Here is a 15,080-nt window from a genome sequence, read left to right on the forward strand (position 1 = left end):
CACACACACACACACACACACACACACACACACACACACACACACACACACACAGTCTTATAAAAAGAAGCAAAAGAAATTATCCAGAGTCTAACAAACCAATATTTCAATTCATTGCCATTTTCTGCCCAGTTCGTAATCAACTCAAGAACTAGTTTTTCTCTTTCTCCATGAATTATTTACTAGAAGAGTTTTCCGGACTTTTGTAAAGGCATCTTTTGGAATTTCACTGTTACCAATTCTCCTCAACCCCACCACCTCCATATGTAAATATCTAGACCAGTGATTCTCAACCTTCCTAATGCTGTGACCCTTTAATACAGTTCCTCTTGTTTTGGTGATCCCATACCATAAAATCATTCTGTTGTTCCTTTATAACTGCAATTTTGTTACTGTTATGTATTATAATATAAACATATGATTTGCAGGATATCTATGCAACCTCCAAAGGGGTCATGCCCCATAGGTTGAGAACCACTGAACTAGAAGATTCTCTTCTTAGACAAATGTTTAAGATAGCAATTCAAGCTGTCATTGGAATCAGAGGAACTGCAAGAGAAACTGAAAGTCTAAAGGAAAAACGTTTTGGCAAAATGTTATATAGTGACACTACCCAGGAAATAAAACTTTTGAGGTGACAAAAAGAAGCAAAAAAAGTAAGTAGTTTCTTAACCCCCAGAGACTGGGACTGGAAGGATGCACAAGTAAAGTAACTGATCAGTTATCACTGTGTCTCTTACTCGTCGTCTCTATAGTGTTCAAACTTCTTTTCTATAATTTCAGAGATTATCGGGCTTCTGAACTTTGCATCTCCTAGAGAAGGAATTAGCTGACCATGTTTATAAAGTGCCATCTTGATGTCCTGGAAAACACAAAATCCCAGAGTCATAATAGCTAACTACACTAAAATTACACTAATATTACATAAAACTTTATAAAACTATGTTCAGACCAAGTACATTTAGAGTCTAGGAATGTTCTAGGTACCTTGTTATCTGCTTTCACATCTTTTAAAAAACCAATTCAATCAACATTTATTAGACTCTTGACTGTTAAGAGATGGGCTTTTTTTTTTTTTTTTTTTTTGAGTTACATAAAAATTGGGGAACTATTTCTGTGTTTACGTATGTGGTGGTTTGAGGAAGAATGGCCCCCCATAGGCTCATATACTTGAATGATTAGTCATCAGGGAGTAGCACTGGCATTATATGAGGATTTAGAAGGATTAGGGGTTGTGGCTTTGTCTGGGGAAGTATTTCACTGAGCATTCATGGGCTTTGAGATTTCAAAAACCTATGCCAAGTCAGGTGCTTCTCTGTCTGTCTGTCTGTCAATCTGCCTGCCTCTGATACCTATGGATTAGAATTTACTTTTTCAGCTCCAGGGCTGTTAAAATGATAATGGACTAACCCTGTGAAGCTATAAGCAAGTCTTGAACTAAATGTTCTCTATTAGAAGAGTTGCTGTGGTCATGGTGTCTTTTCACAGCATTAAAACAATGATTAAGACATTCGTTTAGAAAACTGAGTTTCATAAAGCTGGTCTTGCTGCTGAGATAGCGATCTTGTTTTTCCTTCAGCATAGCTTCCTCTGTTCATTCCAAAAGAGTAGAAGGCCCAGTTTTTTTTAATCTTCTTGAAGTAACAGCAGAAATAATACCTGCATGTTGATAAAGATCTTTGTCTTAGGGTTTTATTCCTGTGTATTGAAACCATGACCAAGGATACTTTTTTTTTTATTATTAGATATTTTCTTTATTTACATTTCAAATGCTATCCCGAAAGTTCCCTATACCCCCCCCCCGCCCTGCTCCCCTACCCACCCACTCCTACTTCTTGGCCCTGGCATTCCCCTGTACTGGGGGGATATAAAGTTTGCAAGACCTAGGGGCCTCTCTTCCCAATGATGGCCAAATAGGCCATCTTCTGCTACATATGCAGCTAGAGACATGAGCTCTGGGGGTACTGGTTAGTTCATATTGCTGTTCCATCTATAGGGTTGCAGACCCCTTCAGCACCAAGGTAACTCTTATAGAGAAAAACATTTAATTGGGGCTGGCTTTCAGTTTCAGAGGTTTAGTGCTGACTGACAATTTCAGAGGTTTAGTGCATTGTCATCATGGAGGTAAACATGGTAGCGTGTAGGCAGGCTTGATCTGAAGACAGCAGGAGACTGTGTTTAGCTTGAGCACAGGAAGCCTCAAAGCCCACCCCCCAAGTGACAAACTTCCTCCAACACTGCCATGCCTTCTAATAGTGCCACTCCCTAAGAGCCAAGCATTCAAACACGCAAGTCTACGGGTTCCATTCCTATTCAAACCACCACACTCGTTTTCTCTCATGAAAGCCTAAGGCAGTTTGGGAGATTATTTTGGGGCTAAGGGCAGGTAGGAGAGAACAGAAAGTGGTTTGGAAAATAGAGAAACAACAACAACAACAACAACAACAACAAATCAGAGTTGGGTACTGTTCCAGCCTGGGAAGAGGGAGTGCACCCTAGTTATCTTGGACTTTATGTTGCAATTCAGTTTTCTAGTAGGGCCTAGGGTAGAAAGCAGGCAGGGTCTTTGTCAGAAATAGCTATGTGTTATACTGTGAAGCCTGGACAAAGGGAATGAATGAACTCAGGGTTTGTAAGGTCTCTGTGTCCCATGTTATTGATAAGCCAATAAGTTGTCCACATTAAGAGAATATAAGAGCTTCACCAAGAGATTAAAAAATAAATTCCAAATTCCTTTTTGAGTTTCTGGCTATACATAAGACTTTTGGGTCTTTGTGGAAACTTAAATCCTTTGGTATGATGACATTATGTACCTTAAGAGTATTTCATTTCATTCAAACAAAGATATATGGACACTTCCTACAAGTCCAAAATTTTGGTTTTAAATATTTACTTATCTCATCAGTGAGATGTCTACTGATTCAAAGTTCAGTGCTTTTTATTTTTTGCTCTACATTTTCTGGATTAATCCATGAAAAGTTATAAAGTCAAAGGCTCATTACAGATGATATTTATAAGTGATGAGCATAAAATAAACCTAAAATTAATGAAAAAAAAAATGGAGCCTGAATCCAGGAAATCAACACACACAAAGAATAGGTTCCTTGATCTTCTTAAGGTGGTATACAATTGATCAAAAGACCAGTATTTCTGCCTTAATACAAAACAGCATGTAAGTCAGTTCTTTTTCTTTTAAGATAGCTGAGGGGGGGGGGGCAGAGCAGGCATAAAATACTTTACAAATTATAATTTTTTTTTTTTAGGGAATAGACTTAAATCTTTTGCTTTCCCCACTTCTGATATCCAAATGGAAAAACAGAAGAAGAAATAGTATTTTCTAAGGAGGATTCTCTAACCAATCTATCTAGTGTACTATGAAGGCAGGTATCAATAGCATCATGGCTAATCAAAAAACCTTAAAAGAAATTTTTTTTCTGTTCTCATCCAATTCTCTGAACAGCTCTCTTCACCACCCACAGAAAATTTCCAGGACTTTGAAACAGCTCTGGGGAAAGGGGTACCCACAATTATGGCTACAGGACAGTCAATATTGAAATAATCAAAAACAACAGCAAATATTTTTGGCATCTGGCATTTGCAAGGTTTTCACTACACTCTCCTTAATTAAGGAGATATAGATTATTAACTTGCCCAGAGTTTTTTGTTTTGTTTTATTTAACTTATTTTTGTGCTGTTGGCATAGAATCCTGCGCTTTAGGCCTGATAAGTGCTCCATCATCAGATTCCCAGGAAGTCTTTCAGCAAGGACTGAAAATGAAGATTTTTGCCACAAACAACTTTTAATCTAAGAGTTAAGGAAGTTCAAAGTCACGCAACTGATCATATCACCATCCTTATACAAGTTAAGTGCATTTGTGTGGGCGTATGGCCTGCAAAGTGTTTGTGTGTGTTGTATTTTTAAGTGTATTATTTGACCTTCGGAATTTTATTCAACATTCTCACATGATTTATCCAGCCGTGGTGTATATTTGGTTCTCAGGTAATCAAAAGAGTGAATGCATTCAAGAATCCATCATAGCCTGGCGTTAAGTCAGAACACACCAAATCAATCAAAGGCAGGAGACTTAAACAGAATGAGAGAACTAGAGGTCGGGCCGGGTGGGGTAAGGCGATAAAGTATTTGTAATTGAAGAAAGGTCCTCGAGGAAGAGAAACAAGCTGCATTTAATCGGCGTAGACTTCAGGTCTACGTTGTTAGGAACTAGAGATTTGATTACACTCTGCATAAAGTCGGGACCAGTTCTTTCTGTTTGCTCAAATCCTTCACGTGCATCATCTCCGAGGGGGCGACCCACACCACCCTAGATTCCCGCCTACCTGGGACGCTTCCCTATTTCCCTCCTGCACCACACCAGCATCCCTCGACTCGGACCAACTTTGTCGCTCGGACGCCGCCATCTTGGCGCCTCACGTGACTGACAGGAGGGCGTGGCTGGAGCGCCTGGGGCGGGACTTGCAGCTGTCTGACTGCTCGTACCTTTAGCCCGGTACGCCCCCACCCAGTCAAAAGCCGCGCCCTCCAGCCGGGCGGGGATTGGGCGTGGCGTCCCAGAACTGCGATCTCTCATTGGCTCCGTGGAAGGCTCATGGCCAGGGGCCCGCCCCTAGCCAGCCTTGCCTTGTCCTCTGCTAATTTGTCAGCCTGGCCAACCTGAAGGGAACCAGGGGCGGTTCGGGCGCAGCCCTGTTGCTGCGCGCCTTCTTCTCAGGGCGACTGGGGTAACAGAGCCCTGGTAGTTCCTTCGGCCCGGTCGGTGTGTTAAGGCTGTGGTTTCTAAGGTTCCTCCTCAGAGCCTCCAGCCCGCCTCCCCGGCGCGGCCACAGCAGCACGGGCTAGCCTGCTCTCTCTAGTCTTCGGTCCCCATAGTCCACCCTCAAGCCCCGCTTGGAAAGGGTTCAGTTAGAAATCTCCCTTTTCCCTGCTCCCCCGAAAAGCCCTGGTCGGCCAGTGTTTTAGGGGTGGAGGGTGCTGCGAGGAGGCCAGGCGCGCTTCCGTGCACGTGAAATGCCCAGCGGCGTCTGCCAGACCCGCAACCCCCGACCCTCCAGTCTCCATGTCTTAGGCAAGCCAAATTCGAGGGTTATATAATTTCTAGTGCTGCTGTTTCTCTTGCCCGAGGAAACACTTCATCGCTTGGAGGGTGCAGGACATTTCGGTGCTCTTCTGTATAAGATCGGGGTGTGGGCAGGGGTGGCCAGCGGTGGCAGAGAAATGTCTTTTCTGCAAAAGGAAGGTGGGTAGATTGGAGAGAGACTGAGAAAGGGTGGATGTGGAAGCCAAACAGCTGCACTCTCATTTAGGAAATCGCGGACTATTTGCATAGTGTGTGATTGCATGCCTAATACTACTACAGCGTCTCTGAAAACACCTTTTGGGGAAGGTTTGGTTTCTCCTTTCCAGCAGCCTCAGTGTTTTTCCTCGCCGGATAGGAAGCTGCTTGTTTGCGAAGAGATGGCATGATGTGAATGACTCCAGTGTGAAGAAGTCTGCTTCGCCAAATCATCCTGCATCAAGTGCCCATTGAATAGCACTGTCACTTTAATGTCTCCATGCCAAGGGATTGCTTTCCTTCTTTTCAATCCTCTCAGTTAATACACAGGAGGATCAGGATCTGAGGGGCATTAAGGATCAAGCCTTGGGGGCTTAGAGAGCACAGAAGAAAAATAGGAAAGTGGCAAGCTGGACCGTGTTTTACTGAGGGGGTGAGAAACAGAACCAGTAAATAGAAGGGGGCCTTTGAATCTCTCTTTTGCCCCCAGAACACTGTCCAAACTCACACACCCCTGAAAAGACTAGAGTAAGACGTTTTTAAAAGTATTTTTGAAGGGGAAGTTTAAACTTTTTCCTAAAAATTGATGCTCTTTATTACGAACCATCTTGAACATGTATAAATTAATAAGTCAACCGTCCTAAAATTGGTTTGTGCCTTAATTGAGTTAGTTATTGAACATCTAAAAGTGTTGCTGCCTGAAGAGGAGTTTTAGTAACATTTTCTATGCGTACGATAACTTTCTCAGATTTTAAAACAAGAATATATATTTTACAAAAAATTGAAAAACTTGCTATTTTTTTCTTTGAAGACCTTGGGCAGTGTAATGTTTGGTTGTGGAGAAATGCATCATTTTTTTCTTCATTTGAAATAGAAGACTCAGCCTGGATATCAAGGCTGAACGGTGAAGAGATTTGCAACAGTTAACCTGGTTCCATCTCCATTCAGCTGGATCAAGCAGAGACTGAAACTCAGAGATCTTGAGTCCAGAGTCAGTGGAGAGACCCAAGAATGCCAGTCAAGAAGAAAGGTGGGCTATGTGGTTCATACATAACATATGCTTTTCCTTTTACTTGGCTGTGGTTTTTGTAATTTAAATTGTATTCTATTGCAGAGCAAAATTTTGCCTGGTTTTGAGTAAATACTTACTGCAATGAATATCTGCTCAGTAGTACCTTTTCAGTAATATTTTGTTATAGTAGAGTTAAGATAATACTATAGACATATGTAAATTAATAAACCAGGTAGTTAATGTCACCATTTATAATCAGAATAGATTTGGTACTATAGATTTGGGGTTTAAAGCTCAGTTTAAATAATCTTTTAAAAAGAAACTTGTACAGTGGAGTTTTCCCCCATGAGCTTGATAGTTATTGAATGATTATGTAGGTGTAACATATGGCAATATTTGTACAATTATAATAGGCTTCATATTTGAATTTATTCCAGTATAAGTTTTCACTTTTGTGGTAATTCACAACTTTAATAATTTATTCTATTATTTAGTAACATGTTTTGGGAAACTCCCTCAAGTAAAGCATATACTTGCTCTTTTCTTCCTTTCAATAGCTCTTATCACTTTGATCACAATCCCATGGGGTTCCCGGGGCGTCGTCTGTTATAGATCAGGGACCTTGAGAGTTCAACTTAGCTGAGGTGAACTTTATTCCACAGGAGCTTAGTGAAATTAGGCCTTTATGTTTTTACAGATGACATCAGTAATAAAGTTTATGGAGGATTTTGAATCAAAATTTAGAACACCTTTGAAGTTTACTATTCTGGGCTAGTATAGATCTGAATGTTGTCCAGTTATGTTGATTGCTATGATATTGAATTAGAGATCTAAACTGTAGGTTACATCTAGAGAATTCATATGGCATTTTATGTTGTTTAATCCATCGACTTCTGGGTTTGGAAGATGTATTAAAAACAAAGTCAATGAGATGCTATTTTGGAAAATAGTCCATGTAAAGGGGGGCAGAGCTATCAGAAACTGTTGAACCATCTAGAATTGTACTTTTGCATCCTGGGGTTGAAAAGTGGAATTGTTTCCTCCTCTATCATTCCCCGTAAGACTACTTACTGAAAGAGGTGAGCTGTCCTTGGTATTTTGGAGCTGTACCTGGACATGATTGGTTTTATGGATCAAGAAAGAAAGGTTTGGGAAATGTAGCCAATAAACAATATCTTTGATTTCCTTAACTCAGTGTGTGTTTTTTTTTTTTTTTTACTTTCTATCATTTCTGCAGGTAAATATTTTTGAAGAATCTTATTTCATTTTGCTTATAATTAAAAATGACAGAGAGAGGAGGAAGGGAGGAAGAGAAGAGGAGAAACCACAATTGATGAACATGTCCACAGACTGAACTCAAGGGTTCTAAAGCCAACAGGCTCAGTTTCTTAAAAGTTACTATATTTAAAAAACTTCCAGAAATTGTTCACATATTATTGAAAGTTAATAGTTCAAGAGAAAATTTAGTTATTCTCTTTGTCTTCCTTTCTTCTTTAAAAAGTGAGTGGATATAATGAGATTAAATTTTTAAAGGTTATGAAGAAATACTTCTAAAAAGGTATATATTTGAATAACATTAACCTATAATGAATTGATCTAGAGAATTTATATTGTCCTTTAACAATATAAATTAAAATTATTAATATTAATATAGCTTTGAATAGAGGCAACTAGTCAAATTATTACATGTTTTGCTATTCTAATTGCTAAGCTTGCTATGTCTACTGCTTCTACAATATAAGAAAAGTATTTGAGATTTTAAATTAGATTCTTTAGGTAAGACCGTCCTTCATTCTTATGAATCCTTTCCTCAGTTTATTGTTCCATGGTATAGATTGGCGATATGCTAGAAGTTAGACTCACTGTGATTTAAGATGACCACGCATTGTCAAATGCGTCAGTTTCACCTTCCTACCCACCCTCATCTCTGCACATGCGTACAGACCTGTTTTGTCAACTGAAGACTCTTCTGTTTTGTTGTTATTGTTTTCTTGAGTTTCTTTTTAGACTTCAGGAATCTATTATCTGTAGAAGTAGCTTGATTTACTCACAATTACACCTCTAGAACAATCTTTGACATATTTTTGTTTATAAAAATGTAAAGTTAATTCAAAGTAAGATATGATGCAAGACCAGAGAGAGCCGAAGACACTCCTTGAATTGAATGAAAGAATGTCCTGTTGAGTTATTAATCCTACAACAAAAGTTAGTGATAGTTTGGGGTCCATACTCTCTGTAGAAAATGCTGGTTTAAGTTGTTCCAGTGGGACTTTTTTAGTGCAATGCAGTTTTATTCTTCAACTTTTAAAAAAATCATAATTATTATGTATGGGAAGGAAAGAATTCCCCTTATTAACTTGTGATGGATCCCTTTCATGTCTGTGATTTTGTAAACATGCTCTAGTTGTCTTCTGAGTATCTTTTATACTTCTGTACTTCTACTCCTGATGTTTTGCAATTGTTCTCAGTGTATAATCAGGTTCATATGTTTAGTATATACTGAAATATTATTTTCATATACAAGCATTGACAGCATATCTTCAGAAAGGAAGCTAGATATTTTATATTTTGTATATAATTTAAAAATCTAAAATATGATGATGTCATATATCTTACTGGCATGCTTAAAATTGAGATTTGTATTTCCTGGTCATAATCTTTTATAGCCTGACTTTTGGCTGACTATATTCTCTTTTTTAAAAAAATCTTTTATTTATTTATACTTCAGATTTTATTCCCCTTCCTGGTCCACCCTCCTACTGTTATACATCCAATACCTCCTTCGTGCCCCCTGTCTCCACGAGGATGTACCCAGCACTCACCACCCAGCCCTCCAGCCCTCTAAACTCCCTCAGGCCTCCATTCTTTTGAGGGTTAGGTGCATCTTCTCTGACTGAACCCAGACCCAGCAGTCCTCTGCAGTGTATGTGTTGGTGGCCTCATAGTAGCTGCTGTATGCTGCCTGGTTGGTGATTCAATGTCTAAGAGATCTTGGTAGTCCAGGTTAACTGAGACTGCTGGTCTTTCTACAGGATCACCCTTCTCCTCAGCTTCCAGCTTTTTCCTAATTCAAGCACAGGGGGCTTCAGCTTCTGTCTATTAGTTGGGTGCAAATATCTGCATCTGACTCTTTCAGCTGCTTGTTGGATCTTTCAGAGGGCAACATGGCATCTTTCATGATAGGTCCCTTTTTGTGAGCCCTCCATAGCCGCACTAATAGTGTCAGGCCTTGGGACCTCCCCTTGAGCTGGATCCCAATTTGGGCCTGTCACTGGACCTTCTTTTCCTCAGGTTCCTCTCCATTTCCATCCCTGCAGTTCTTTCAGACCGGAACAATTATGGATCAGAGTTTTGACTGTAGGATGACAACCCCATCCCTCACTTGATGCCCTGTCTTTCTGCTGGAGGTGGACTGTATAAGTTCCCTCTCCCTACTGTTGGGCATTTCATCTAAGGTCCCTCCCTTTGAGTCCAGAGAGTCTCTTACCTCCCAGGTCTCTGGTGCATTCCGGAGAGTCCCCACAACCTCCTACCTCCCGAAGTTGCCTGTTTCCATTCTTTCTACTGGCCCTCAGAGCCTCAGTCCTTTTCCCTCACCCAATAACAGCTTAGGTTCCCCTCTTTCCGCGACACCCCCATACACTTTCCCTCCCAGGTCCCTCCAGTCTTCCTCACTTACGATTGCTTTCTTCTCCCTCCCAAGTGGGACTGGGGTGTCCTCACTTGGCTAACTAGGTTCTTACAAGTGTCATTTCTGACTTTATCTGGGGAAGGGACCTTATGACTATTCTTATTCTTTCATCATTTAATACTTTCTTCCTTCATTATTTGTTTCCAGCACTTTATGGATTAACCTAGCTGTTGTAGTATGTCACTGACTTCCACCAGCCTCTCATTATCTGTGCCTACTTTTTACATCTCTGTCATTTCTTTCTGTTGCTTTCTTGACCTGCCTGCTCTGTCTCTGGTGTGCTTTCTTTCATTACAGATGTGTGCTGCCTCATTTGGCTTCTAGCCCGTGTTAAGTTAAAGACAAGTTTTGGATGTTGTAAATAGGAGTACCTATGCATGAGTTTATTGATGGATCCTGAATGACTGCTGTTTCCCCTTTGTATTCGTGTTTCTAAGTTTATCTTTGACCTTTCATGTTTACCATGGCAGGCCTCTCTCTAGATGCCTTTTCTAGTCATTTTCACCTTCATGTTTTCCTCAAAACTAATAAAACTTGAAAGAGTTATGCCTTGGATCTGCCTAGAAAAGACTGAAAAAAATATCAAAGGTTTGAGAGTTCTCTAAATAAATAATTTACTATGGGTGTCTCTGAAGTAGACTTCTCAGTGTTGTTAGAGAAAGTTTGGAAATCATGGCATCATAGAGTCTGGATGTTGGAAAGCAACCATTAATCCAGGAGTCATAAGGAGAGAATATTCTGAACAGAGAAATAAAAAAAATATTTTCTGTGTTCATATACTGATTTAGGATAACTGATGTTAAGAATCAGACAACAGTTATAAAATAAATTGATATAATAATTGCTTTTGTTTTATTCATGTTATATATTAGGAAAATTGCAAATAATATAGTAATTACTTTTTACATAAGATGTGTGACATACTTAATTTTGTGGAAGTTGCTCTACGCTTCATTCAAAATCGAACATTTAGTCTTCATTTTCAACTTTCTACCAATTACTTTTTTGGGTAGCAGAGTCTACAGTGAGAACACACACACACACACACACACCCATACACTGGATTTAAAAATGTTGAGTTAAAGCATTCAATTCATTCATGTCTGATCCCTCATCATTATATAATTATATTCACCGAACAGTAAGAACACTATTATTTTGTATTCATATGTTCTCTTTATATACTGTTTTAAAATATTTATACTTTTCATGTCAATGATTACCAAATATTTTATCATACCGCTGAGTTGCACACCTTTTATACTGAGAGCACAGAATCTATTTCCTAGCCACGGTTCCTGCTCAGTAATTTGTAGCAGTCAAGATACAAAGGTTCTGCAGCCTCAATGGAGGTTGCTTTGTCAGCAAAGGGTCATGAGTTTTGCCTAGATTCTTCTGTCCAGCCATTTCAAATTCTAGCTAGTAAGCTTTCTGCATGGGTTCAGTTTTTAGTATGTCTTGCAAAACTATTTCAAGAACTATAGCCAAGTCACCTCTATTATGAAACTGTTGTTCTGACCCCATTTATTTTAGGCCTTTTTGATCAAGAGCTGCTCATGGTGTCTCATACCTGTTATCCAGTTTCTTAGGAGGATGAGGCAGGAGGATTGATATAGGTTTGAGGCTACCCAGGGCTGCCACAGTAAGCGTCAGACCAGCTTTAACTTCAGAGTTGAGACCCTGTCTCAAACACAAAGCAACAAGCTGAGGAGAGCAAGAAGAATAATGAAATGTAGAAAAATCCTTAAAAATAAATGATTTAACTTAACCTCCCAAAGACTGAGGATAAGATTTTGTAGCATCTCTCTTCTGATGATACTATCTTGATAGTCTCTGAGGACCTACCTAACCCTGTTGAGGTAAGGTTCCAAGGTTTTATTGGAGTGGGGACCATCATTCTGGAGCTCTAGGACAGCTTTATCATTGCATTTTGATAGTAAGGTTTGAAAGAAATTTGCTAGATTCTAATTTATTAGGCTTCATAGGTAATGATTAAATTATTTTAAAAGGTAAACATATATAGAAATTTAGGACAAATATATTCAATCCTTTATCAACCCAGTAATAGTTTGTTGTGTTATTACCATCTATCAGATGTGTCTCAGAGAAGCAGATGGTATTCCATCTGTACTTTTATGATTCTTTTTAAAATCTTAACAATTATTTTATATGTGTGAATGTTTTATTCTAATTTATGTATATGTATTAAGTGCATGCCTGGTGGCTGTGGAGGCCAGAAGAGAGTTCCAGTCCTCTGGAGTTACAGGTGGTTGTGAGCCTCCATGTGGATGCTGGAAACTGAACGTGAGCCCTCTGCAAGAATAGCAAGTACTCTTAACCATTGTGAGTCATCTCTCCAGTTTCTGTCCATATGATTCTTGAGATCTATTGGAATATAGATGTGGAAGTGAGCAATTTTAATAATGCATAGTTTTGTTAACATATTCTGCCATGGAAGCAGATGAAGAGGGATCAAGGCCATCTAGGGAAGATGTAATACTTAACACAAGATACAGAAAATGATAAAACACAGAACATAGTCAAGGTAGAAAAAACAAGATGCTGTTTCAAATCATTATTTTTATGTTATGAATTATGTCATCATATTCTCCATTGCCATCATCACTGTCCTCTTCCTCCTTCTCTTCTTCTACAGCACCAGTAGGATATAGTACAAAGAACCAGATTATTAGGTTAGAAAAACACATAATAAGACAATCATAGGTTAGACTATTTTTAAATTTAAAATTACATTTATTTATTGTTCATTTGTTTGTACACATATATGAATGGCTTGAGATAAATGTATGAAGGTCAGAGGACAGCTTCCAGGAGTCGATTCTCTCCTGATGTGACCTACCATGTGGGTCCCAGGGATGGAACTCAGGTCCTCGAGCTTGGTGGCAATGACCTTACCTGCTGAGTCATCTTGCCAGCCTCAATTTGGATTCTTGATGTATACATTTAGATATTTAGGAAATACTAATTTCTACATTTCAAATGTAATGTTTATGCCTAATCACTGAGTAATGAACACAATATTTCTATGGTTTTGAGATTTCTTCTACTTCACTAAAGTTATATTGAGTTACATTGAAATGTGTGCTACTCTATATGGTATATATGCTTCTGTGTGTATGTGTGTATAAATAATATATATAATATATAATATTATATATAAATTTTACTTCTGAGATAGGAGATTCTGTATCTAGATAGCTGTTTCTGGTCTGATAGAGATTCTACTTCTAAGTTAAAAACTTTTATTTTATAGAATACCTGCATTTATGTTTGCCTATATACATTATGATGTCATTCTTTTCTGAGTCTTCCTGCCTTGTAGCAGTACTGATAGGAAGAAGAGCCTATCAAGCCTATGCTTGCTGCTATAGGTGTGTGTGTGTGTGTGTTCATGTGTTTGCTGGCACATATACCCTCTTGATGCAATAAAATACCAATAAAAGAAATGGAGAAATTTAAGGGGAAAAAGTTTACTTCTCTAGGTGCCAATCTCCCAAATATAGAATACTTGATGAGTCTTTTAATCCTGATGCCACCAAGTAGCCTGTAAAAACTGTTCCTTTAATTCCCTTTCTCCATTACCGTTTAAAAACTTTTTCCTCACTAAATAATGTATGTAACTCCATGTTTATAAAGTGCCTGGCAGATGTAGTATGAGAAGCCCATTCTGCGCTCTCCTCCCTGTAAGGCGTGATGCTGTGGAATGGTGAGCGGGATCACAGAGCAGCCCATTCTGCGCTCTCCTCCCTGTAAGGCGTGATGCTGTGGAATGGTGAGCGGGATCACAGAGCAGCAGAGACTGATGGGTGTTGGAGTCCTATGATTTGGCAGAATCTGGCTAAATTTCCATAAAGAAAATCAAAAGTTGAACTTTAAATTCTTCATTTTAAAACATAACCATGCTAATATTACTCCTGAAGATTATTATGAGAGTCAAGTACCTAGTTCATGTAAAAACTGCTCTATAAATAGGAAAGTGCAAATGCTTACAATCAGAATACATTTTTGGATAGTGGGTTACATCCAGAGTCAAGTTCCCCTCCTATGGGTGATAGGGGTCCAGCTTTGGGAGCAACATTGCTCAGATATGATGCTGACACAAGTGTTCACAAAGAGAAAATGCCACAATGTGTGTTTTTAAATACATAGGGTAAATATTCTTTCTGAGTATTTCTCATTGACAGATACTAAAGTGATTTACAAGCTACAGCATGTTCAAAATAATTATAAGTTGTAACCAACATCTGCCTCTGTTTGTCCGGATATTAGCTCTACTATTTAAATTCTAACTCATTTTTTCCTTTTCATCTTCTTTTTTCTTTTAGTTGATAAAAGCGGAACACATATTTTAGTAGATAGCTGGACAGAAACTGTATTTAGCAATTTGCTGTCTTCATCTTTTCTGTTGATTATTACTTAATTTTCATGCTTGCAATTCTTTTCTCCAAAAGTTTTATTTATTGTTTGAAAACATGGTTGATATGGGAGGAACAACCCACCATTTTATACTAGTATGATTTATTTTAATAGAATATTGTGGTCAGTAGATCTTTTAAAAAAGATCTTTCTTTATATTATCTTTTATGTGTTTTGGAGTGTGAGATAGCCTGTAATTTCTTAGGGTGATATAAAGAGAGGAAACACCATGATCCCTCCCTGGTAGGCAAAGAGGCAATATGGTATAACATAAAAGAATGGGATTGGTACCAGATAGAACCAAGTTTTATTCCTTTCCAGCACTTTGCTAACCATAAAGCCACAGACACTGGTATGATTTGGTCTGACATGTCTCTCAGAGGTCCATCCACTAAAGGTTTGGTTGCCTTGCCTGGAAGGCTTGACCCTTGGTTGCCCTTGGAAACCAGCCTTGGTTGCCTTGCCTAGAAGGCTTGGCCTAGTGGAAGGATGGTGGATCATTGTGGATTTACCAAAGATTTATTATTATTTTTTTATTATAAATAAGTACACTGTAGCTGTCTTCAGACAGCACCAGAAGAGGGCATCAGATCTCATTATGGGTGGTTGTGAGCCACCATGTGGTTGCTGGGATTTGAACTCAGGACCT

General features: G+C 38.8%; 2 protein-coding genes across 9 annotated transcripts in view; one reads left to right on the plus strand and one right to left on the minus strand.

The window, feature by feature from the left end:
• The window catches only part of Tmem126b (transmembrane protein 126B), a 9,611-nt gene extending 5,189 nt beyond the window's left edge, over positions 1-4,422 (minus strand). Inside the window, exons 1-2 of the mRNA XM_021194393.2 lie at positions 4,339-4,422; positions 741-862 (exon numbers count right to left, since the gene is read on the minus strand). Coding sequence (XP_021050052.1) covers positions 741-862; positions 4,339-4,419 — 203 coding nt within the window. The 5' untranslated portion in view covers positions 4,420-4,422. The remainder of the gene's footprint in view (positions 1-740; positions 863-4,338) is intronic.
• Positions 4,423-5,120: 698 nt separating this feature from the next.
• Positions 5,121-15,080, plus strand: part of Dlg2 (discs large MAGUK scaffold protein 2) — a 1,883,913-nt gene continuing 1,873,953 nt past the window's right edge. For all 8 annotated transcript variants that reach the window (XM_029535332.1, XM_029535281.1, XM_029535286.1 and 5 more), the window contains exon 1: positions 5,121-6,321. In XM_029535332.1, the coding sequence (XP_029391192.1) occupies positions 6,303-6,321 (19 nt within the window). In that variant the 5' untranslated portion in view covers positions 5,121-6,302. The remainder of the gene's footprint in view (positions 6,322-15,080) is intronic.

The sequence above is a fragment of the Mus pahari genome, chromosome 1, assembly GCF_900095145.1.
Source record: "Mus pahari chromosome 1, PAHARI_EIJ_v1.1, whole genome shotgun sequence".
In the NCBI taxonomy this organism is placed as follows: Eukaryota; Metazoa; Chordata; class Mammalia; order Rodentia; family Muridae; genus Mus; species Mus pahari.